The sequence below is a fragment of the Lepus europaeus genome, chromosome 13 (assembly GCF_033115175.1).
Source record: "Lepus europaeus isolate LE1 chromosome 13, mLepTim1.pri, whole genome shotgun sequence".
Lineage (NCBI taxonomy): Eukaryota > Metazoa > Chordata > Mammalia > Lagomorpha > Leporidae > Lepus > Lepus europaeus.
Window position 1 is genome coordinate 69,699,718 of NC_084839.1, and position 24,754 is coordinate 69,724,471.

General features: G+C 50.8%; 1 protein-coding gene across 1 annotated transcript in view; it reads right to left on the reverse strand.

Moving 5' to 3' along the window:
• SLC4A5 (solute carrier family 4 member 5) overlaps nt 1-24,754 on the reverse strand; it is a 115,847-nt gene that overhangs the window by 30,404 nt on the left and 60,689 nt on the right. Inside the window, exons 5-13 of the mRNA XM_062209682.1 lie at nt 13,889-14,049; nt 13,255-13,410; nt 12,054-12,149; nt 9,497-9,552; nt 5,648-5,805; nt 5,147-5,234; nt 4,256-4,410; nt 3,453-3,644; nt 1,698-1,872 (exon numbers count right to left, since the gene is read on the reverse strand). Of these exons, the coding sequence (XP_062065666.1) occupies nt 1,698-1,872; nt 3,453-3,644; nt 4,256-4,410; nt 5,147-5,234; nt 5,648-5,805; nt 9,497-9,552; nt 12,054-12,149; nt 13,255-13,410; nt 13,889-14,049 (1,237 nt within the window). The remainder of the gene's footprint in view (nt 1-1,697; nt 1,873-3,452; nt 3,645-4,255; nt 4,411-5,146; nt 5,235-5,647; nt 5,806-9,496; nt 9,553-12,053; nt 12,150-13,254; nt 13,411-13,888; nt 14,050-24,754) is intronic.

The window sequence follows — 24,754 nt, forward strand, 5'->3', positions numbered from 1 at the left end:
CTTGTAGGACGGTGAATGCATTCCTGGCCTCTGCTATCAGATGCCAGTAGCACCCTCTCCCCAGTCACAACATCCAAAATTGCTTCTAGATATTGTAAAATGTCTCCTGAAGTCAGGATCAGCCCTGGCTGCAAGCCACTGCCAGAGTGTGATCCTCTGGGTAGCTTCCGATGTGGCAGGACCACACAGCAGGGGTGAAGGGTGGTCAGGGAGACTGGCGCCACGGTTCACTAGGCTAATCCTCCACCTGTGGCGCTGGCACCCTGGGTTCTAGTCCTGGTTGGGGTGCCAGTTCTGTTCCGGTTGCTCCTCTTCCAGTCCAGCTCTCTGCTGTGGCCCGGGAAGGCAGTGGAGGATGGCCCAAGTGCTTGGGCCCTGCACCCACATGGGAGACCAGGAGGAAGCACCCGGCTCTTGGCTTTGGATTGGTGCAGTGCGCCAGCTGTAGTGGCCATTTTGGGGGTGAACCAATGGAAGGAAGGACCTTTCTCTCTGTCTCTCTCTCTCACTGTCTAACTCTACCTGTCCAGAAAAAAAAAAAAAAAAAAAAGTAGATATGTGGAAGCTGAGACCCAAAACAGGAGCAGGAGGCTGACAGGAGAACAGGGTTAAGTGGCATGATGAGACAGTACCCCAGGAGGAGGGTCTGTAAATATACACACAGGCTCGAGTTGCAAGGCAGCTTGTCCTTGGAGAACTGAAAGATGATCAGGACTATCATGGCTGATGAGACACAGAAAGCAGAATGGCTGAGGAGGGCAGGAATGCCCGGAAGGAGACGCAGGGAGATGAGGCCTGAGAGGTAAGCAGGGCCACGTCTGAGGGCCACGTGGGGAAGCTGGGGTTGGGGAGTTCAGAATGATGCGAGTTTCTGGTGTGGGTAGCTGGGGGAACGGTGGTGTTACTTGCTGTGCTGGGCGAGGCCCAGGAACAACAGATCAGGAGGGAAGGTGATGGATGCAGAGGAGCCGTATGAGGTGGGAGATCCCAAGGTGCAGCAGTGTGCACATACCCACGAGGCAGTGGGACATTGGACTTGAAGGTCAGGAGAGAGGTGTAGGCTGCAATAGGCAGTCATCTCAAGTTATCTGCAAAAATGCATCTTCTCCTTGGTGCTCTGAGCTTTGGGTATCAATGGGAAAGTGCCAAGTAACAAAGTAGACGACTCATCCCAGAAGTCTTATTTACAGCATCCTTAAATTCGGTCTGTTGTTATGCAATATAGCTTTGGGTCTATTGTTATTTGAGAGGCACAGAGAGAGGGAAAGAGGGAGTGAGAGAGTAAACCACCGCTGGTTTACTCCCCTGAATGTCTGTGAAGGCTGGGGACTGGGATCAAAATCCAGGTTTCCCACAGGGTCTCAGGAACCCAGTTATGTGAGCCATCGCCTGCTGCCTCCCAGGTCTGCACTGCTGGCCAGCTGGAGACAGATGCCAGAGCCAAGAGTCAAAGGCAGGTACTCCAATGTGGGATACAGATGTCTTAACCACTAGGTTAACACCCATTTTACATCCTTTCATATAGTCAGGTTATCTTTTTCTTTCTCTCTTCCTCTTCTTTAAAAAAATGTTTTTTAAAGGTAAAGGATTACAAAAAGCAATGGTCTGAACCTGGATGGTGGATGAAGCACCTTACTGCCACCAGGTGGCGGCAGATTTCACTGAGGTTCCCATTCACTGCCCCAGCTCCCACACACCTGGTAATTGTCGGTGGCATCCCCTAGAAGGCCACCGAAGGTGATGGCGTTGGTGATACAGCCGAGGTAGATGAATAGGATGGCAGAGATAGACTGGATGTGGAAGCCGTCGTAGAAGTCACTTGGGAACCAAGGCAGCTTCCTCTTGATGTCCAGACGTAGTCCACCAAAGAACCTGCTCAAGACAGGCCCAGGGGCTGCTTTCTCACCACAGACACAGGGAAGGGCAAGACTACTTTCAGGGCCCCCGGAGTCTGGGGAGAGGAATGGGATTTGTCCAGGGGTGTATGGGGACAAGGATCTTTCCATCAAAACATCTAGGATCAGAGACTAAAAGTTTATAGTTGGCACCATCTGCAGGAAGAAAAGTAGACGTAGTATCCTGCTTGGGAAAGGGACCATCTGACGGACTAGGTCCTAATGTGGACCTAACATCCCATCAGGAGGGGGAGTCCCGGGTTCACAGGTGGTGGTCCACCCCATGTGGTACTGCACTAATAAACATGTTGTATCCAACTCTAGGAGTCAGACACACTCCAGCCATAACAGATCCATCAAGGGCAGGTTCTGAACCTTATTACTGGTTTCTTTGCTCTCTGGAATAACTGAGTCAGGAATCTTAGGGTTGGGGACAGTGGGGATGCTGTTCCCCATAGCTCCTAACATTGTATATCTATTTAGCATGGAGCAGGATTTCTCAACCTCAGGGCTACTGATATTTCATCCTTTGTTGGAGGGTGGGTATCCTGTGCACTGTAAAAGTTTAGCAGCATCCTTGGTCTCCACTCACTAGATGCCAGTGCACCTCCTCTCTGGTTGGGAGGGAGGAAAATGTCCCTTGACATTGCCAAGTCCCCTGGGCAAGGGAGATAGACTAGGAGGCAGTGAGGGAATAAGGGGACAAGTAAAGTTGCTTCTCACTGAGAACAAGGGCTAGAACCAAGGGCACAAGAACACGAGTTCACGTTCCAAGTCATGATTCACCCTTGTTTGCACAGTCATCTTCTTTCCCATGTCTACAGCAAGCAGGGCTATTGTGAGAGCTGGCAAAAGAACTCAGGCCAGGAGAACTTTCTCTTGTTTTGCTAAGAGGCAAGTTTTTGCATAGGTAGCCCTGAGTGGAAGGAAGGCCATGCTGAATTGTCCCCTACAAAAGATACATTAAAGGCCTGGCCCCTAGTACCTGTGAATGTATGCTTATTTGGAAATAATCAAGATGCAGCCATCAACAAGGGGCTAACCCAACAGGACCGGTGTCATAAAAAGAGGAAGAGAGAGACACATAGAAAGAGGCTGTGGCAGCAGAGGTAGAGGTTGAGGTGTGCCAGCACGCTAAGGAACACCAGGGCTGTCGGCCATCACCAGAAACTATGAGGAGGCAGGGAAGGGTTCTGCCCAGGGGCTGTGGGGAGCTCAGCTCAGCAGACACCTGGACTTGGAACTCCTGGGCTCCAGAACTGTGCGAGAACCTACGTGGTTTGTGTGCATTGTTTGGCAGTCCTGGGAAATGACTGTCTAGAGGAAAGTTGGGGTTCCTCTGCTCTCATGTGGGCTCTCCCATTCCCCTCTCCTGGGACCACCCTTTTCTAGGACCCAGGAGGGGCTTTCAAGTCACACATGGGAAGGTAAGCAGGGGTCAGATCCCATGGCCTGAAGTGGGCACTACATGCAGTGACGGGGAGGTCCCCCAAGGGCTGGTGAGGTGGGGACGAGTGGAAAGAGCAGCAGGGTCACTGTCAGGCCAGGGGTGGGCACCTTCCAGTCCAGACAAGCTCCTCCCCAATTTCATGCACAGCTGGCATCTCTCCATCATCCCCGCCACTCGCTCCGGCTGCCCCTCCACCACCAGCACCGCTGGCACCGCTGCCTCCTCCAGCTGCGCTGCCGCCGCCTCCTCCCACAGAGCCGTTCATCTGGCCTAGCTCCATCAGGGAGAACACGGATTTCCTGCAACACGAGGCACGCGGTGAAAGAAGGGCTGCCGGTCCTGGGAAGGGCCCAGCCCCTCCAGCACTGCTAGAGAGTAAGTTACAAACTATCTTAAAAGAGAAAAATGATCTGACAGCACCCACACACAGGTCACCCAGAATTTACAAATGCTCACATGTAGCTGTATGTGATTCAAAAAGAGAAAATGAGGGGCTAGTGTTGTGGCACAGGTTAAGCTGCTGCCTGCACACCAGCATCCCATTACTGAGGGCTGGTCTGAGTCCTGGCTGTTCCACTTCCAACCCCGCTCTGTGTCAGTATACCTGGGAAGGCAGCAGAAGATGGCCCAAGTGCTTGGGGCCCTTCCATCCACGGGGGAGACCGGATGGAGTTCCAGGCTCCTGGCTTTGGTCTGGCCCAGCTTTAGCTGTTGCGGTCATTTGGAAAATGAAGATCTGTCGCCTGTGTGTGTGTGTGTGTGTCCCTCTCACTCTATCACTCTGCCTTTCAACTAAATAAAATCAATCTTTAACAAAAGAGAGAAAATGATGCTCCAGAGCTGGAGCCCTGGCTGTCCTGGCTGCTCCTTCCCTCCCCGCCTCCCCGCCCCTGCACTCACTCACACACACCTCTTGTCTGCAGAGGGCACCTTCTTGGGGGGCTCAATGCGGATGTTTGGGTCCCACTCTCCAGGGGGGAGGACAATGACCTCGTCCAGGAACTCGTCAATCCCGGCGATCAGATCCTCCCGGCTGCGGGCTTTGTAGGCCACGTCACTGAAGAGCTGGCGAGGAAGGCGCAAGAAGGAAGATCAGCTTCCCGTTCTCTCTCTTTTTTATTTTTAAAAAATATTTATTTGTTTTTACTTGAAAGAGTTTCACACACACACACACACACAGAGAGAGAGAGAGAGAGAGAGAGAGAGAGAGGTCTTCCATCCACTGGTTCACTCCCCAGATGGCCTCAACAGTAGGAGCTGAGCTGATCCGAAGCCAGGACCCAGGAGCTGCTTCTTCCAGGTCTCCCACATGGGTGGCAGAGGCCCAAACACTTGGGGCTCTCCCACTGCTTTTCCCAGACCATCAGCAGGGAGCTGGATCGGAGGTGGGGCAGCCAAGATGCTCTGGTGTTGCAGGCAGCGGCTTTACCTGCAGTGCCACAGTGCCCCCTGCCCCCCTTCTAATCCACCTCTCAGGAGCACATCATGTCTAGTCACACTTTGAACTGCTGCTCCAGCTGCCAGTTCCCTCTGTTTGGGGGACGAGAACATAGCAGGGCAGGGAACACAGGGCCTGGTGTTGCGCAGGCACCACGGAAAGGCAGCCACTGGACAGAGCCCGCAGCTCGGAGCCCCCTCGACTCCCAGGACAGCTGGCACGGGTTAGACCTCATGACATTGGACCTGCCCTCCTGAAGGTCAGAGACACCTTTGGCACCCTGCACAGGCCCGGTACACAGCAGGCACCCAAGTGTGCCTGTCAGACGTGGGAACGGAGGACACGCTTCTCGTCACCACTTACGTCATCTACCATGAGGGTCGCAATGGCACGGCCGATTTCATTGTAGGATTTTGCTCTCCCAGATGGTCCCAGCAGTATGAACAGAAATCTGCAGAGAAGATGAAGAGGAGGATGAGGGCTGAGATGAGAAGGCAAAGGAGAAGCAGGTGAAGACGTACATGCCCTAAGCAGCACGTGGCTTTGGCTTTCTCACTCCCCTCCTTGGCATCCTGGACTTGTCCGGGGAAGCCTTTGCTCTTCACTCGCTCCCACAAAGCTCCTCCGCCTCCAGCTCCCTCCCCTTAGTCCTGCTCCCATGCCTGCCCAGCAGCTTCCCTCTCAGCTTTGCTTCCTTCTCTTTTGGGAATGATCTTAAATAAAGTTGCTAACTCATCCCTTGTCAGAGTTCCCTCCCTAGCAAATCTCCAAGCTCGGGGGCATGTCTCCCAGCACTGTGTGCTGCCTGCATGAACAGCTGGCTCCTGAGGGACAGGCATGGGGGCAGCTCTCCACGGCTCTCACCTGGTGGGGACGGGCACCTCGGTCACCCCTCCCAGCATGGCAGACTGGATGAGACGCACGAAGGCGATGAATGGCTGATCCAGGAAGTCCACCTCACCCACCAGCACGTTGGAGGCCTCCGAGTCCTTGGGGATCTTCTTCATGAACTTGTTTTTCCGCTGGTCAGGGAAGGCAAACAAGATAATCCTGGGGACCCCACAGTGCCCTCATTCCCTCACCCCTCTTCTGATTGCTCTGGGGGTCTAACTTTTAAAAATCCTCCCAGAGTTTTTAAAGAGACTGAAAGAAATAACCAGTTTACAAATGAGAAGACTCAGTGTTGGTTAACCCTAGAAACCAATTAGCCTTTGCAGACGACCCCTAAGACATGCTTGAAAACTGCCTAACCGCAGTGGGGGTTTGCTGGATGCCAGCGGCACTGGTGCAGGCCGGAGTCTCAGCACCCACACGGCAGCTGCCGCCCAGGCCTCCCCTCAGCCTGCACCTTGGGTGGCCGTGGGAAGAAGGGGCCTGTTCTCACAGAGGAGGTGGGTGGGCTTTGTTTTCTCTTGGCCACCAGCTTTCTGGCTCACAGGAACCCCTGGACCACTCTCCAAGTCTGCAGGAAACTTCTGTGCCCCCGAGTCACCCCCAGGAGACCTCCTAGGAAACTCAGAACTTAGATTTCCACCTGAGACTGTCGAGGTGGCCCCCCTCTCTGGTCCCCCTGACTGTTGTCCGTCTAGGGCAGGAAGGCCAAAGAGGCAGAGCAAAGAGGTTGGCTTTATGGTGCAGAGGGTTAAGATGCCACCTGCGAAGCCGGCATCCCATATTGTCCAAATCTTGGCTGCTCCACTTCCAATCCAGCTCTCTGCCAATGCACCTGGGAAGGCAGCGGAAGATGGCCCCAGTTCTTGCGTTCCTGCCATCTAGGGAGACTCAGATGGAGTTCTAGGCTCTTGGCTTTGGCCTAGCCCAGGTCCGCCAGGCTGTTGCACCCATTTGGGGAGCAGATCATGGATGGAAGATCTCTTTCCCTCCCTCCCACTCTGCCTTTCCAATAAATAAAATAAATCTTAAAAAAAAAAAAAAAAAAAAGAGGCAGAGCAAGCAGGGTCTGATGTGCCCGCCTCTGCTCAGACTTACTCCTGGCTGCCTGCACTTATGACTTGGTTACCTCTGAGTCGTCTTTGACAGTGACAACACCCCAGGGCTGGACACTGAGGAGCTTTTTGTAGTCCTGAACACATCAGAATGAGCTGCTTTTCCACTTTGTGCCTCCTACTCCCCACCAGGGGTGGTAAGGGGAAGGATAAGAGAGAAATAACTTTGCAGGGAGTAGAAGAGGGAGCATCTGAGGAGAGTAAGGCTGGCTGGAGCCCGCGGTGGCTGACATGGGGTACAGGCAGGCACCCTGAAGAGCTCCTGGGGATGTCACCTTTTCCTACCAGCCCCGCCGCACCCCCACAGCCCTGCCCCGGAGCCTCTCCTGTGGGCACAGAAATGTCTATTTTCTGCAGGACCCCTGTGCCCACAGCTGTTTCCTGATTCGGCTCCTGGGGAGAGTGACACACGCTGGGCTGGGTGTGTAGCAGCACAAGGGGAGGCTCATGAGCAGGGGCTTCACCCTTATAATCTTTTAAATCCAATTGGAAAAAAAATGGAAAACTCTCCACAATTGCCCAGGCAACTAGCAATAGCTCCAAAGGCTCCTAATATGGTAAGAATAACCCAGGGCAGGAGTTGGGGGGAAGGCCAGAGTCCCCAAGGCTCAGAAAGTCCCTTTGTCTTTGGCATAGTCAGCTGATTAATAATAACCAGTGTTCTCTAGGATGGAGGGCTGGGTGTGCCAGGCATCCACCATCCCCATGCCAGTGCCATGTCCCTGAGGAGGAAGTGGGTCCAGGAGAGAGGAGGAAGAGTGGGGTGGGCAGGAGCATCCCAGAGAATGAGGATTTAAAAGCAACAATGGGGGCCGCTGCTGTGGCATAGTAGGTTAGGCATCTGCCTGCTGTACCAGCATCCCATATGGGCACCAGTTCAAGTCCAGGCTGCTCCACTTCTGAACTAGCTCCCTGCTGATGGGCTGGGAAAGCAGCAGAAGATGGCCCAAGTGTCTGGGCCTCTGCACCCATGTGAGAAACCTGGAAGAAGCTCCTGGCTCCTGATCAGTTCAGCTTCAGCCATTATGGCCATTTGGGGAGTGCACCAGCAGATGGAAGACCTCTCTCTCTGTCTCTCCCTCTCTTTGTCTGTAACTGCCTTTCAAGTAAATAAATAAATCTTAAAATAAATAAATAAATAAAAGCATCAATGCTTTGGGGTGGCCCAACCAGCACACTTATAGGCCAGGAGAGAAAAGGAGGCCTTGGCCCTTTCCTTGCAGGTTGGTCAGAAGGTTGGGATGGTGGCATCCCAGAAGTGGGGGCACACTGGCATTCTGGCCACTGTGGCTTGGCCACAGTCTGCACAGTCTGTTGGGCTTGACCAACAGGGCCCTGCATTCCCGTTTGATGAGCCAGTGGGGACTCTGATCAAGCTTTGCAGTATGGCGATGCTGCCCGAATCCACTGTTCACTGGGAAGCTGCTGGCTGAGGGAGGGCAGGGAATTTAGCTTTGCACACACCTATGAGGAAGAGAGGCCCTGCAGAGCAACACCTCTGCGCTTGCACCTGAAGGACACCACAGGCCCACAAACCACTAAAGCTGCCAGCACTAAGAAGCAGCCGTGGGCTTTGGTCAGGAGAACCAGACACTGGCTCCAGAGGCTGGGTTCCAGACCCTAAAGCAAGCAAGCACACTGCCTGGTGAAGGTGACAGCTGGCAGTATTATTACCACCTGTGCATTTATTAAAAGAGGGTATGAAAGCCTTTTACTAGGCACTGCTTTCTTATCACGGGTCCATTGTGTGTACGACTGCAATAAGAATAATCCAGAATACTGACTGGTTCCTAAACTACTTCCAAATTGAGAGCTCTGGAGTCGGACTGCCTGGGTCAAATTATGGCTATGCCACCTGCGGCAGTGTAGCCTTGTATGTTACAAGGCTGCTTCAGGCCTCAATGTCCTTTCTCCAGGGAAATGTGAGTGACAAAAGCACCTTCAGGACACACAGAAATCCCTTGTGATGGTGTAGCACATGCAGCGTGAGGACCTCCAGTGTTGACGCACATTGCTATTTTGGACATCAAGGACCCTCAGGGCGGTGACATGAGACAGTGATTTTCTTTTGTCTTCCATCAAACTGGGGGGTGTCTAAAGGCCTGAAGGTAACCTAAGCTTCCCCATGCTTCACAGCCCTTCCTACTCCTGGGGTACAGCAATCTTCTGCCTTGAGATATGCAGGGACTGGGATCAAGAGGGTCCCCTCTGGGCTTCCCCAGGGGACACAGCCACAGGTGTCCTGGGTTCTGGGCCTTAGAACTCCGACTCTACCAGTTTGTAGGATTCTGATCTCATCAAGAGGGTTTCAGCCAAGGTGGAAGAGACCAGAGTGGATGTTCTCCTAGCCTGGCTGAGGATGAAGACTCACTATTGGGCCGTCCAGTTCACTAACTCTCATCACTGTTCTGCCCCAGGGTGGTCTCACTTCCTGCTCTGCCAGCCTCAGTTCCCATCTCACCTTGAAAGCCACTGTGGGTCACAGGAAAGGTGAAGCTACAAGGGCTGGCCTCTCCAAAACATCCCAGCGCAGGGACACCTGGCATGTCACCTGACCATGTTCTCCCAGAGCCTGGGACTCAGTTGGGACCTGAGGATGAGCTGGGCAGGGTCACCCAGGCAGCCCAGAGTCTCCAACGGGGTCCTTTCTGGGGACTCCTGCCCTGCCCTGGCCCTCCACCATAGCCAAGTGCAGGGACTTCACTACCTGGTCTGTGTTTGGGGTGTGAGAAATGTCATTCATGCTTCTGCTCTGGGCATGACCTAGGAGAGAAGGAAAAGGAGGTCGTCAGAGGAAGCCAGGCCTCCCCAGGTCCTTTTCTCTTGGCTCCCACTCTTGCCTCCCCCATGTCCATGACCAAAGCAAGACCCCCTTGCCCTTAATCCTGCAGCCCCTTCAAGACCACGTCCTCTCACTTCCCTTCCTTCCACTTTCTTGAAAGAGCAGACAGACTCCATGCTCCACCCCTTCCTCCTCACTGCTCCGCCTGCTGCACCCTGGCCTCTACCCCTCAGCCCCATCTTTTTGGGCCTCATTGCTGAGTCTTCTCCAGGTGCTGCCTCTGGGCCAGGCCCAGATCAGGGGCGGGAAAGAGGTGTGTTATCTGATGAGGTGCCAGGTGTCAACGAGCTTGGGGTTTGTTGGAGACAGACAGAGACAGAGCAGCCTCACCTCTCCCCTCTATGACCCATGAGACTAAAGATGGCCTGAGGATTTAGACGGAAAGGAAGCTCCTCATGGGGAGAAAGTGACAGTGCCTCATTTGATATTCCTATCCTGGTTACAGCACGAAAAAGCTCTCATTTCCCACTAGCAGCCCACCACAGGAGGCACTCTCAGACCTACATTTCTCCGCTTTTAGCCTATGACAACAAGCTGCTTCCAGAACACTTTGTGGCTTAGCTCTCTTTGGCTCTCCTCCTTGTTCTTCTAACCCAGGATACTCTCCTGCTTGGGTCCCCTTGGAGTCTCTCATCCCCTCCAGGGGCTTCAGCCTGTCCCTCCTGCCAATGACATCCACTCCTCTTGCTTCCATTACACGTTTGGGCTGAGGACACCAGGAAGGATATCCAGTCCGACCTCTCCCCTGGGCTCCCTTGGAACTGCCCCACCTGGCACCTCAAACTCAGCTCATCATCTCCCATTGAATCACACACCTGTCCCACTCAGTGCCCCTCACTGGCACCCCTTAGCATTCACAGAGAAGCGGATCCTCCCTCTCCCTCCCCTCCTACTTCTCACCAGCCATGAAATCCTTTCCTCTCCCATCCTGAACGTGGGCTCAGTCTCTCACTTCCAACCTTGCTCCTTTCTAGTTTACCCTTTCTCAGATGGCATGCTCCTGTGCCCAGCTTCTTGGGAGACCCCGTTACCTTCAGAATGAAGTCCGAGTTCTTTTCCTGGGAACACAAGGCCCTCTTGGATTTGACCTCTCTTCCCCTTACCCCTCGTAGTTCTGGGAACTCAGCCAGTGTTCCCTCCCTTCCCCTGCTCCTTGCAACCTTAACTTAAGACCACCCTCTGGCCCCTCCATGTTCCTGGAAAACTCCCACGTACTCTCCAAGACTCTGCTGCCCACGTCCTCCTCTGAGCCTTCCCTGGTAGGTTCTGTGCTCTGGGCCTCCTTAGGGTGGTGCACACCTTGACTATCAGCTGGTTCACACAGGCTGCGCTCTCTTGTTCACACATCACACCTAGGTTCCCACCACCATGCAGTGTTGAGCACAGAGGCTGCTCACACACAATGACTGAGTGGAAGGCCTTCCCTCTGCCTGCTGACCCGGCCACTGGCATCCCCACAAGGATTAACAAGGCCAGGGGAGGGGAAGCAGGCAGAGGGAAGACCCTGGAGCAAATGCTTGCTGTGGTGGAGGCCATGGGCGCCTTCTCCCTGAGTCACTCCTGGAACCTGGCCAGGGGCCCAGCCCCGGGCTGCGCTTGTTCCTGTCCTGGCATTTTAGTGAAGGTATTTAAAGGAAGGTGCTCCCCCACACCGTTCGCTCTCCTCGCTCTCCTGTTCTCCTCATTGTCCAGGTTCTGTCTTCTTCTCTCACAGCTCATCTGCTTGTTAACCCTTGTGAGCTGCCTAAAAAAGCCTGTCTGTGACCTTTCACCTCAGAAGTCCCCAGTCCAACCCAGAGCGGCTGTGGCTCTGCCCACATTTCTTCTTTACGCTGGGAGGAGACTGTGACCCAGTGATGGGGACATTGTCTAACCCTCCTGGGGGGGAAGGGAGGGCCTTAACTGTTTCAAATCAGGTTTCTGGGAAATGTTTTCCACAAAAGGGGATGGGGAGTGTGTGCTAATAACAGGGTTAGTGAAAGCAAAGGGGGAGGGAATGTTCTTTTCTGCCAAGGACCATTGGATATCTACAACATCATTTGAGAGCCATACGAAACTGTCAGTTAACAATAAGTCTGCTACAGACCTATTGGATTTTGAGTCTCATCTGTGGTTGCCCTGACAGGGCCAAACCAAATGATTTTGCAGGGTTTATATGACCGACGGGCTGGACATTCCCCACCCCTATTTGAATGTCTACAACACAGGACGGGGTGCTGATTATGGCGGGATTTGAACCAGAGCCTCATCTTTAGAAGAGTTACTTGGGATATCTGGATAGTGTATCGGGCCGTGAGAACAGCCCCGGCTCTGGGCAGCAGTTGCAGTTCTCCTGTGCACGCCTCTCTGCCTGGGCAAAGGAGCACACCCCGCCGCAGTCCCAGCCGGGACGAAGCTGTGGCGGGCAGCAGGCAACACTCACACAGACGTCCGTAATTCGCACTTTGCCGCAACCTCAGGTCCTCAGTGGAGCGGTGCAGACTTGGGCCGGTGGCAGGGCTCCGGGCGGGGCTGCGATCTGGGAGGAAGAACAGAGGCACCTGATTTCGGCAGCCGGGCTGGCACAGCACAGCCTCCGGATTAGCACAGTCTGGTCACTTTAGCTAAACAAAGCTGGGCCGCAAGACACATGTCTTCCCCTTATGGGAAGAATGTGGTGTGTGGAAGCAAATTAATAGTCTGAACAAGATTACAGAGAAATATCTGAACTGTTGAAAATGAGACAGATACACATCTGATTAAATAGGCAGCAGATACGGCAGACTGCCTGGGTTCATCCCTGCTTCCTGGCTGTGTGGCCTTAGGAAAGTTACTTAACCTCTCTGTGCCTCATCTGTAAACAGGGATGACAAGAACTGTGCCTAAAGCCATGAAATGATGATGAGGATGAAATGAGTTCTCACAGGAAGCCACTCATCTACCTGCTGGTATTAGGACACACTCAGTGCTCTCTGTAAACAATCCATTTTAAGAGGTTCCTTGAGGGTGTTTACTTAGTGACTTTGTCAGCTTTGTTCTGGTGACTGCATTTCTCTGACAGGTTCAGCAGGGCTGGTGTCTCTGGGCTTCTCCACTCAGATCCTGAGGAGGGTGGGGTTTGAGCTGTTTCCCCGGGACCATGCAGTCTCCCTTACTGGCACCAGGCTCTGCCAATCACACAAGCCAAGGCATCCTTGGGATGAACTCGCTCCTTCTACTACCTCCATGTGGCTTCTGCCAAGGCTCGGCTCCTCTTGGGGTTCATGGGGAAACTTTCAGGCCTTTTCCTAAGTGAGTCATCGCTAGCAGCATTTCCCAGCTGCGTGCACTTGAGGATCCTGTAGAGCTTTCCAACCACCGTCTCTGTTCCTGGGCCACAACCCGGACTGTCCCGGACACGTTCCAGGCACGTGTGATGGCACTGTGCATTCCAGGCTGAGAACCAACTCTCTTCCAAGCAATCGTTCTGCCCTGGCGCTGGGGACAGCATTGGAGTGTGACCGGGGTCCCGCAGCCCTGCCAGCAGAGGAGGCTGAGGGAGCCCAGACCCTTAGGACTTCTGCAGGTAGACCCAGCTCCCTCGGAAAGCCCCCTCGCCACGCTGGCCCACGAGCCTGCCGCCCCCAGCAGAGAGCCTGACTCACTTGTGGTGGAGGAGACGGACTTTCCAATGTCCACTAGGGAGCGGTGGATGGGCTTCTTGGTTTGGTGACGGTGCTTCCGCAGGAGGACGTAGCTCACCCTCTCCCGGAGCTCTGGCCGCAGGAGCCCGTCCTCGATCTGCTTCTCAATGACATCATCTGAATGGGAAACAAACATACCTGGTCCGCGTGCCACAGAACGGCCCCGGGATGGGGGGCAGTGTCTTCATCTGTTACCAGCAGGATTAGGAGTGAGCTAAAGGTGGCAGGTGGTGTGGGAAGGCCCTGGCTTTGCCACTAACTGGAAACCTGGACGTCTCACAGACCCTCAGTCTGCTTGTGTACAAGGGCACGTGCATGTCTGTGTGTGTGTGTGTGTGTGTAGAAGTCTCTGCTCTATAACTCAATGTTATTATGAAGGGCAAAACAAACAGCAACTAAGAAAGTGCCCCAGGTAGCATAAAAATACCATGTTCAATATCTTTTCATCCTAAAATGTATTCTTGGGCAAAATACTTCTGGAACATTGAATGTGCTAGTACAAGACTCACAAGACTCTGTAGGTATTTTAAGGCAAGATCTGTCCCTGTCTTTGAGGGGATAGCAAGAGCGCTGTGCACAGGGGCCCCTGCCTCACCTATGATCTGGGGCAAGGAGCCGCTGTCCAAATCCAGCAGTACCGTCCCCGTCTGCAGGCAGGTGCGAAGCTCGAAGAGGCTGTGCAGGGACAGCGTGGACACATGGGGCTTGCTCCAGCGTTCACCTCCTTCCTCTACCTTTTCTTCAAACTTTATCCACCTGGAAGGGGGTGAGGATGGGGCTCAGTGTGTGGCCAGTGCCCTCAGGAGGCCCCGCCTGGATCTCTGTAGAAGAGGGCATGTGCCTGTGGGTTCGTGAGGCAGATGTTGTTCAGGTGCTGGTCCTACACTCACAAGCAGAGGGTCTCTTGAGGGATCAGGGATTGGGGGAGGAAGGAGTCCTGGCTGCAGACCCGTGGATTACCGTGTCAAGATGTCAGCCTTGTGGCTGGCACTGTGGCACAGCAGGTTAAGCTGTGGCCTGCAATACTGACATCCTATTTGGTCACCGGTGCAAGTCTCAGGTGCTCCCCTTCTGATCCAGCTTCCTGCTAATAATCCTGGGAAAGCAAAAGATGGCTCAAGTGCTTAGGCCCCCGCCTCTCACGAGGGAGAACCAGATGGAGCTCCTGGCTTCGGCTTGGCCCAGTCCTGGCTGTTGGGACCATTTGGGAAATGAACCAGCTGATAGAAGATCGATCTCTCTCTCTCTCTCTCTCTCTCTCTCTCTCTCTCTCTGTAACTCTGCTTTTCAAATAAATAAAATACTTCAAAATGTCAGCCTCACCTCAGTGAGTAACTTCCATCTATGGTAACTGAAATCCCAAGGGAGTATTTTTGGCTCATGACTAATTCTAAAGTTCCTCTGAGAAAGTAAATGCCTGAAACACTTAGGGGCAATTTAAAAAGAAGAGGAGCAGGAAGGGGACCTGCCCTAGCAGATAGGAAATCTTGCTGAAGATCTCGAGTGATTAAAACAGTATGATTCTAACCCAGATACAGAAAAGGGGACAGCAGGACCACAGAGCAGACACAGCCCAGAGCATCCCTGAGACTCGGCTTTTAATGTTTAAAAGATGATCATCCCAAGAATTAAAGGGTAGGTTCCTACTTTTTGCCAAACACACACCAAGCCCTTCATGGATTAAAGTGTAAACATACAAATAAATTCATAACCAGAAATGCAAATATGCCAGAAAAGAATATGGGAGAGTACTTGCATTCTTGGAGATACATCCTAAATAAGATGTAAAACTATCAAGGAAAAAACTAACAGATTTGACTACACAAAAATAAAGTAAGTGCAAACTTCTATATGATGAAGTCAGTCATAGGCCAAGTTCAAAGAGAACTGAGTCCTGGGGAACACGTCTGCAGCGGAGCGCTAGAAGGACGGTATTTATAACACGGCACCAAAAGCTCCTTTGAACTGGTGAGAAAAAGTCAAATCACACAATAGAAAGTAAACAGTTCTAGGGCAGGCATGATGGCACAGCGAGTTAGGCCACCACTCGGCAGCACCTGGTTTGAGTCTGGCTACTCTGCTTCTAGCCAGCTTCTTGTCAATGTGCCAGGAAAGCAACAGAAGATGGTCCAAGTACTTAGTTCCTGCCACTCATGTGAGAGACCCAGATAGAGTTAGCTTTGGCCTGGCCTAACCCTGCCTGTGGCAACCATTCCAGGAGTGAAGCAGAAGGAAGATACATTCTCATTCTCTCATTCTCTCTCTCTCTCCCTCCCTCCCTCCCTCTATCATTCTGCCCTCTATCATTCTGCCTTTTAAATGATCATAAAACAAGAAGGAAAGTGGATTATTCTGGAAAACAAAAAACCTGAAGAGAGCTAGTAAACACAGGAAAGCTGCTCAGTCTTACTAGTAATAACGACAAGTGAAATCACTTCTCCATTTAAGACTGACAACTTCCTGCGTCAGGGAAAATCTGAGGGGTGGCCACTCTCACACAGGCCTGCTTCACGTGGGCAGCCTCTCTCAGCACTTGGTGTGCACAACTATTGACCCCGTGGTTCCTTCTCCAGGAAATTATCTCAGGAACACAAGCACACACCTACACCCAGGAGTGAGTATACCAGGACGCTCACTACTTTCCGGTAGCGTGAAGACCTGGAAACCACCAGTTTTTCAGTAGAAGCATGGTTACAGTCATTGCATATGTCCATGCTGTAGAAAGCCCCAGACTAAACAAAAACGGGAGGGACACTGCCACCCCGTTTTATTGTGTGTGTGTGTGTGTGTGTGTATGCGCGCGTACTTGTGTCTGAAAGTGTTGCGGCAGGATTTAAGAGAGCTTCTGCTGGGGACAGTTAGTGCAGAAAGAGCACAGTCTGTGGGGCAGACTACTGGGTTCTGAGTCTCCTGCGTGGGCCTTGGGAAAGTTACTTGAGAGCACCGCCTTTGCTTCCCTCAGGAGTAGTAGCGGTATACAGCAAGCAGTGCGGCAGTGGCACTCAAGGTGCACTGCGCTGGTGTTGCTGTTACGTTAAAAGTAAACACTATTACTTTCGTAGTTTTAGAAACAATTTAAAAAACAAGGCCAAGTCCTTCAGAACTCTCCCAACCATAAGATGTCATGGTTGACATTTTGATGACTATCATGTACACATGTGTGTGTGTGCAGGCGCACTAACTACCTTAATGGCACCACAAAGGACCTTGAGGACATGATATCCAGTGAACATTCTTTCATGTCTACAAGTGGTCATATAATTTTAAGTTCTTTTTGGTATTCTATTGTATGGAGGTCCCATCATTGATATGAACAGTCTTCGTAAACTTTTAGTTTATTTCTAATTATTCTTTATAATAAACAAGGCTGGTTTGAACACCCTTTGCTCCTGCACAATGGGTGAAATTGTGGTAACTGCATTTTTACATTTATAACACACAATGCCAAACTCTTCTCCAGAAAGCCTGTGTCAAGGTACACTCCCACCAATGTGCATAAGACTTCTTATCTCCCTAAAGCCTCTCAAATGCTAGTATTTTCATTCTTCTTCATTATTCATGGTAATTGAAAACTGAAACACCATATCACATTTGCATTCTTCTGGTTACAAGTGAGGCCGAACATCTTTTTCTTCAATTTCTCCTTCACATCATGGAGTTCTCTGCATTTTTGGTGTTCAACATAGTAATTCCATACATTTAGTTGGGACTTTTAACCAGGTACCTGGACAGGCCTAGAGGGATTAGATGGACACAGGGTGGTGAGATTTGATGAGAGGAGGCATGGGAGGTGAAGACCTGAACCGAGGAGGCTAGAACCAGAGACCACACTGGCTTTGGAGACTTACAAAATTGCTGTTGGCTTGCTTCATGGGGAAATCTGTTTGGGGGAACATCATTTAAATTATGGTAGATCAGGGGCCGGTGCTGTGGCATAGCGGGTAAAGCTGCCGCTTGCAGTACTGGCATCCTATATGGGCGCTGGTTCAAATCCCGGCTGCTCCTCTTCCTATCCAGCTCTCTGCTATAGCCTGGGAAAGTAGTAGAAGATGGCCCAAGTCCTTGGGCCCCTGCACTCATGTGAGAAACCTGAAAGAAGCTCCTGGCTCCTTACTTCAGATCAGCTCAGCGCTGGCTGTTCCAATCAGCTGGGGAGTGAACCAGCAGGTAGAAGACCTCTCTCTCTGGTTCTACCTTTCTCTATAACTCTGTTTTTCAAATAAATAAAATAAAAGACTGAATATTTCTGACAAGTTCCCAGGGGGCATCGAGGCTGCAGATCTGGCGACTGCACTTTAAGATCCGGCCCTAGCAGGGCTGACGTTCTGGTACATCGAGTTAAGCTGCCACCTGCAATGCTGGCATCCCATATGAGTGTCTGTTGCTGAGACTCCTGGCTGCTCCATTTCTGATGCAGCTCCCTGCTAATACAACTGGGAAAGTAGCAGAAGATGCTCCAAGGACTTGGACCCCTATCATCCATGTAGTAGACCTGGATGGAGTTCCTGGGTACTGGCTTCAGCCTGACTTAGCCCTGGCCTTAGTGGCCATTTGGGAGAGTGAGCCAGCAGATGGAAGATCTCTTTCTCTCTGTCTCTCCCTCTCTCTCTGCAACTGTGCCTTTCAAATTAATAAAACAAACCTTAAAAAAAGATCCCGCCCTAAGGTGATGAACCTTAAGCATAGCAGTTGTACATAAGAACATCACATCCCAGATGCTTTAAAATCTTAGTGGTTAGGTCATATCCTGGGTCAATTTACATCATAACATCTGGAGTTGGACCTAGGAAACTGTCCTAACATTTTTTTGTTTTATTTTTACTTTTTTAAAGCTTTTTATTTATTTGAGAGGTAGAGTTACAGACAGTGAGAGGGAGAGACAGAGAGAAAGGTCTTCCTTCCATTGGTTTACTCGCCAAATGGCCACAAAGACTGGAGCTGTGCTGATCTGAAGCCAGGAGCTTCTTCCTGGTCTCCCACATGGGTGCAAGGGCCCAAGCACTTGGGCCATCTTCTACTGCTTTCCCAGGCCACAGCAGAGAGTTGGATTGGAAGAGGAGCAGCTGGGACTAGAGCAGCACCCATATGGGATGCTGGCACCACAGGTGGAAGGTTAGCCTACTGTGCCACAGCGCTGGTCCCCAGGGAACCGTCTTATAGACTGTTCTGGGTAAAGTTCTTAACTTCAGGCTCAGAGCCTAAAATAACAATTAATTCCAGTCAATCTTGTTCTCTGTTTTAGTACACAACAAATATCAAATAGGTGGGGCTGGCACTGTGGCTCACTTGGTTAATCCTCTGCCTGTGGCGCCGGCATCCCATATGAGCTCCAGGTTCTAGTCCCGATTGCTCCTCTTCCAGTCCAGCTCTCTGCTGTGGCCCTGGAGGGCAGTGGAGGATGGCCCAAGTGCTTGGGCCCCTGCACCCACATGGGAGACCGGGAGGAAGCACCCGGCTCCTGGCTTCAGATCGGCGCAGCTGGCTTCAGATCAGCGCAGCGCCAGCTGTGGTGGCCATTTGGGGAGTGAACCAACGGAAGGAAGACCTTTCTCTCTGTCTCTCTCACTGTCTGTAACTCTACATGTCAAATAAATATCAAATAGGCATTCAGCTGCCTGAGGACAGTGCCACTGTTTCCCCTCTGGCACCTCCTCATGGTCCCGTGCCCAGATCAGCCCTCACTAAGTACTTGTTCCCTCTAGCTGGAGGGCAAGGAGACCACCCCAATCACTTGGGGTGAAGTTTAGCTATGAGGAAATGACGGGAGGAAAAAAGAGCTTGAAACACATTTAAGTAGACTTTAAATACTCAGAAGGGTTTAAGTAATGAGCATCCCAATCCAGTAAAATCACCAGCGCAGATGCAAAGACCGGCAGGGAATGAACTGACCTGGTAGAAGTAAATATACACTATCAACTATGAAATAGTCTTGTAAAAAAGTCAGGAATCAGATAAGCCTGGACCCAACTATCAGTTTATAAGAAAGACGGGGGTTAGAGGAATGTGTTAACACTGAAGAGATGCAATGAGCAAAATTCAGAGGGTAGGGCTGGGTGTTCAGCACAGTGGTTAGGCTGTCACTTGGGACATACCTTCATCCCACACCAGAGTGCCTTGGCTCATGTCCTGTCTCCAGCTTTCCGTTACGGTGCACCCTGGGAAGCAACGGCTCAGGAGCCGAGTCCCTGCACTTATGTGGGAGACCAAGATTAAATTCCTAGTTCCTGAGCGCGGCCTGTTTTGGGCATTTGGAAAGTGAACCAGAGGATGGAAGAGCTCTTTCTGTCTCTTTCCCTTTCAAGTAAATAAAAATAAATTTTAAAAAGTTTAAATTCAGAGGCTAGTGCTGTGGCATAGCAGATAAAGCTGCTGCCTGCAGTGACAGCATCCCATATGGGCAATGGTTCGAGTCGTGGCTGCTCCACTTCTGATCCAGCCCTCTGCTATGGCCTGGGAAAGCAGTAGAAGATGGCCCAAGTCCTTGGGTCCCTGCACCCACATGGGAGACACAGAAGAAGGTCCTGGCTCCTGGCTTTGGATTGGTGCAGCTCCAGCCATTGCAGCCAATTGGGGAGTGAATCAGCAGATGGAAGACCTCTCTCTCTCTCTGCGTAACTCTTTCAAATAAATAAATAAATAAATCTAAAAAAGTTTAAATTCAGAATAAATAAATCTTAAAAAAAAAGTTTAAATTCAGAATGTAGAAAACCATACAAAAAAAAAAAAACCATGAAATTTCTTCAATAACGACAACCACAAAGAAAAACAATGTAGATTAAAAGCAACTGGTGTGTGTGCAGCACTGTGGCACAGAGGGTTAAGCTGCTGCCTGTGACGCCAGCATCTTATATGGGTGCCGGTTTGAGATCCAGCTGTTCCACTTCCAAATTCAACTTCCTGCTAATGCACCTGGGAATGCAGCAGAGGATGGCCCCAGTGCTTGGGCCCCTGCCACCCAAGGAGGAGACTCAGATGGAGTCTCAGGCTCCTGGTTTTGGCCTGGCCCAGCCCTGGCTGTTGCAGTCATTTGGGGAGTAAACCAGATGATGGAAACTCTCTACTCTTTCCCTCTCTTTTGGTCATTCTGCCTTTCAAATAAAGAAAACAAATTTTTTTCAATATTATTTAAGGGAGTAGGCATTTCGCCTAGTGGCTAACATGTTCCACATCAGAGTACCTGGATTCAATTCCTGGCTCTGGCACCTGACTCCAGCTACCTGTCAAAGCAGAGTCTGGGAGGCAGCAGTGTTGGCTCAAGTAATTCGGTTCCTGCTGTCCACATGGGAGACGTACTGCGTTCCCTGTCCTGGATGCTGCAGACATTCAGGGAGCAAACCATCGGAGAAGAACACACGTTCTCTTTCTCAAATAAACACCAATTATTTTTTTAAAAAAGTGACTTAAGAGGTCTATCCCTCAAATGTAGTGACTGGATCAACTGAATAGAAAAAATATATATGAGGTGATCTGGAAAATATAGATACTGCCTATATAATTTGAAGAAATTAAGGAATTCCTGCAATTCCTTTTTAGATGTGACAGTGGTACTGTGCTTTGTTAAAAAGAAAGAGGCAGGCTGGCACCGTGGCTTAACAGGCTAATCCTCCGCCTTGCGGCGCCGGCACACTGGGTTCTAGTCCCAGTCGGGGCACCAGATTCTATCCCGGTTGCCCCTCTTCCAGGCCAGTTCTCTGCTATGGCCGGGGAAGGCAGTGGAGGATGGCCCAAGTGCTTGGGCCCTGCACCCGCATGGGAGACCAGGAGAAGCACCTGGCTCCTGCCTTCGGATCAGTGAGATGCGCCAGCCTCAGCGGCCATTGGAGGGTGAACCAACGGCAAAAAGGAAGACCTTTCTCTCTGTCTCTCTCTCTCACTATCCACTCTGCCTGTAAAAAAAAAAAAAAAAAAAAAAAAAAAAGAGGCTTTATCTTTCAGAGATGTATACTGAAATGTTATAAATGGAAGGATATGGTGCCTGGGGTGTGTGTCAACCTGGTCTAGTGTGTGTCCAGCACGATGGGTGGGTTTCCAGGAACGAGTTTGGCCATAATTAGCTGGCAGCTGTTGAAGCTAGGGTTCATCCCACTACACACTAACACACTACTTTCTATAAGTTTGAATTTTCCATAATTAAATGCTTAAACATTTTCCAGATTAGATAAAGGAATAGGTTCTCTAAGAAGGTTCAGGCTGGGGCTGGTGTTATGGCATGGCAGGTTAAGCCGCTGCCTGTGACACCAGCATCTCAGATGGGCACCTGTATGAGTTTTAGCTGCTCCACTTCTGATCAAGTTCCCCATTAATGTGCCTGGGAAAGCAGCAGAAGATGGCCCAAGTGCTTGGGCCCCTGCACCCATGTGGGAGACCCAGAAGAAGCTCCTGGCTTCCGCCGGGCCCAGTCCTGGCCACTGTGGCAATCTATTGCAGCCATATGGGAAGTGAACCAATGGATGGAAAATTCTATCCCCGCCCCCTCTTAACTCTGCTTTTTTTTTTTTTTTTTTTTTTTGATAGGCAGAGTTAGACAGTGAGAGAGAGACAGAGAGAAAGGTCTTCTTTTCCGTTGGTTCACCCCCCAAATGTCCGCTATGGCCGGCACACTGCGCCAATCCGAAGCCAGGAGCAGGTGCTTCCTTCTGGTCTCCCATGCGGGTGCAGGGACCCAAGCACTTGGGCCATCCTCCACTGCACTCCCAGGCCATAGCAGAGAGCTGGACTGGAAGAGGGGCAACTGGGACAGAATCCGGTGCCTCGACCAGGACTAGAACCTGCGGTGCAGGCGCCGCAGGCGGAGGATTAGCCAAGTGAGCCGCAGCACCGGCCCAACTCTGCCTTTCGAATAAATAAATTAAATAAACAAATTAAAAAGAATGCTCAGGCCAAAGGTTTAGAAACTCTTGGGAAGCTGGATGAAATGGTTAATGTGTAATCCCAATCAACTCACTGCAAAATGACCTTTACACCACGGTTGGCTTCAAAAAGTAGGGAATTAGAGTTGAAGAAGCAGGTCAAGTGGAAAGAAAATCTCCAGGTTGTGGAAGAGGACTTGCAGGGATTTGGCCCAGACTGGGGCCGTGGGAGAGCCTCCCGCTTAGTGTGCCAGAGGAGGGCGCAGCTGCCTCTCTCCGTGTTGGGATGGAACTGGGCCTCTGAAAGTCACATGGCACAGAAAGCAGCTCTTGGTCACGCAAAGGGGGCTCCAGAACTGAAGCCTCTTTCTGTGCCTGGTAACTCGGTCACAGAGATGATTAGAGGCCGCTGCTGCTCCATTAACAGCAGGAGCAGCAGAGCGCGTCACAGGGCTGGATATCCGTGCAGCCACAGAATCCAACATTCACCACAGCACATGAGAGGCGGCAGCTCTTCTTCAAGAAGGATCTGGAGAGGGCTGAAATCCTCAGATAGAAACTTAAAATGATAACCCCCACTGATGCTGCACAGATTCGGGTAAGTACGAGCCACTGTCAGCCTTGGCTGCATTTGGAGCATCTGAGAGCTTTTGACAGATTCCCAAACCCAGGCTCAACCTCAAGCTGATTCCTTAAGAGTCTCAGGGGACTGAGCATCAGACACCTGCATTTATAAAAAAGGAAGACACCAGGGGCTGGCACTGTGGCATGGTGGGTAAAGCTACCACCTGTAGTGCTGCCATCCAAGTCCTTGGGCCCCTGCACCCACGTGGGAGACCTGGAAGAAGCTCTGATTCCTGGTTTCAGATTGGCGCATCTCTGGCCATTGCAGCCAATTGGGAAGTGAACCAGCAGATGGAAGACCTCTCTCTCTCTGCCTCTCCTTCTCTCTCTGTGTAACTCTGACTTTCAAATAAATAAATAAGTCTTTTAAAAAAATAAAAAAGGTAGACACTGATCTCTTGCAAAACAAGGAGGCCACTGTGGTGTGTGGATAGATAAGGGTAAAATACGGAGAATATAAACATTCTGACTGGAAGGGACATCCTTTTGTTTATACTTATTTTATGTATTTCTCGTTAAAGTTTTAGAAACATTTATTTATTTATTTGAAAGAGTTATAGAAAGAGAGGGAGGGAAAGAGATCTTCCATCTACTGGTTCACTCCCCAGATGACCACAATAGCAAGGGCTGGGCCAGGCCAAAGATAGGAGCCAGGGTCTCCCACGTGGGTGGCAGGGGCGCAAACACTTGGGCCATTTTCGGTTGCTTTTCCCAAGCCATTAGCAGGAAGCTAGACTGGAAGTGGGGCAATTGAGATACAAACCAGCACCCATGAGATGCTGGCATTGAACACAGTGGATTAACTGCTACGCTACAACGCTTGCCCCATATCATTAAATTTTTAAAAATTCCCCCAGGACATCCTAATTTTAAAGATTTTTTAAAAATGTAACTTCTGGAGAATGCAACATTCAATATTAAGGCTATGTTGCCTCCAAATGTTTAAAGATTTTATTATTTACAAGATTTATTTGAAAGGCAGAGTGAGAGAGATAGAGAGATAGAGGGAGAGCAGGAGAGAGATCTTCCATCCTCTGGTTCACCACCTAATAGCTTCTGGCTTCTGCCTTCAGATCGGTGCAGCTTCAGCTGTTGTGGCCATTTGGGAAGTGAACCAGTCGATGGAAGACCTCTCTCTACCTCTGCCTCTCTATAACTCTGCTTTTCAAATAAATAAATATATATATATTTTTTAAAAACTACATTGTGGAAGCCAACATCACAGCGTAATGGATAGAGCCACAGCCTTCAATGTCAGCATCCCAAAGGTGCTGGTTTGAGTCCCAGCTGCTCTACTTTTGATCCAGCTCCCTGCTAATGTGCCTGGGAAAGCAGTGGAAGATGTACTGAGTGTTTGGGCCCCTGCACCCATGTGGGAGACCAGAAGAAGCTCCTGGGTCCTGGCTTCGGCCTGGCCTTGCCCTGGTCATTGTGGCCATCTGGGGAGAAAATCAGGGGATGGAAGACCTCTCTCTCTCTCTACCTGTCTCTCCCTCTCTCTGTGACTCTGCCTTTCAAGTAAATAAATCTTAAAAAAAAAAAAAAAAAGGATGTATTTTTTTTTTAAAGAATTACATTGTGTACATTTGCTTCTTATATGAAGTTAGGTTTACTCACCTAAAACTGTGAAGTACAGATACACACTAGGGTCTCTCTGTGGTATCACTGATAGTGTTTTGTTATTTTCTCTTCCTACTCCATCACTCATTGCTGGAAAGCTTACAAAGTACAAATACATGTTTTGCTTTCTGTCTAGGGTCTGTTTATAATACAGATTCATTTTTTTAAAGATGTGTTTATTTATTTGAAAGGCAGAGTTACAGAGGAGGAGGATGCGATAGATAGAGATCTTTCACCTGCTGGTTTATTCCCCAAAGGCTGCAATGGCTGGTGCTGGGACAGGCTGAAGTCAGGAGCTTCTTCCAGGTCTCCCACATGACTGCAGGGGCCCAAGCACTTGGGCCATCCTCCACTGCTTTCCCAGACAC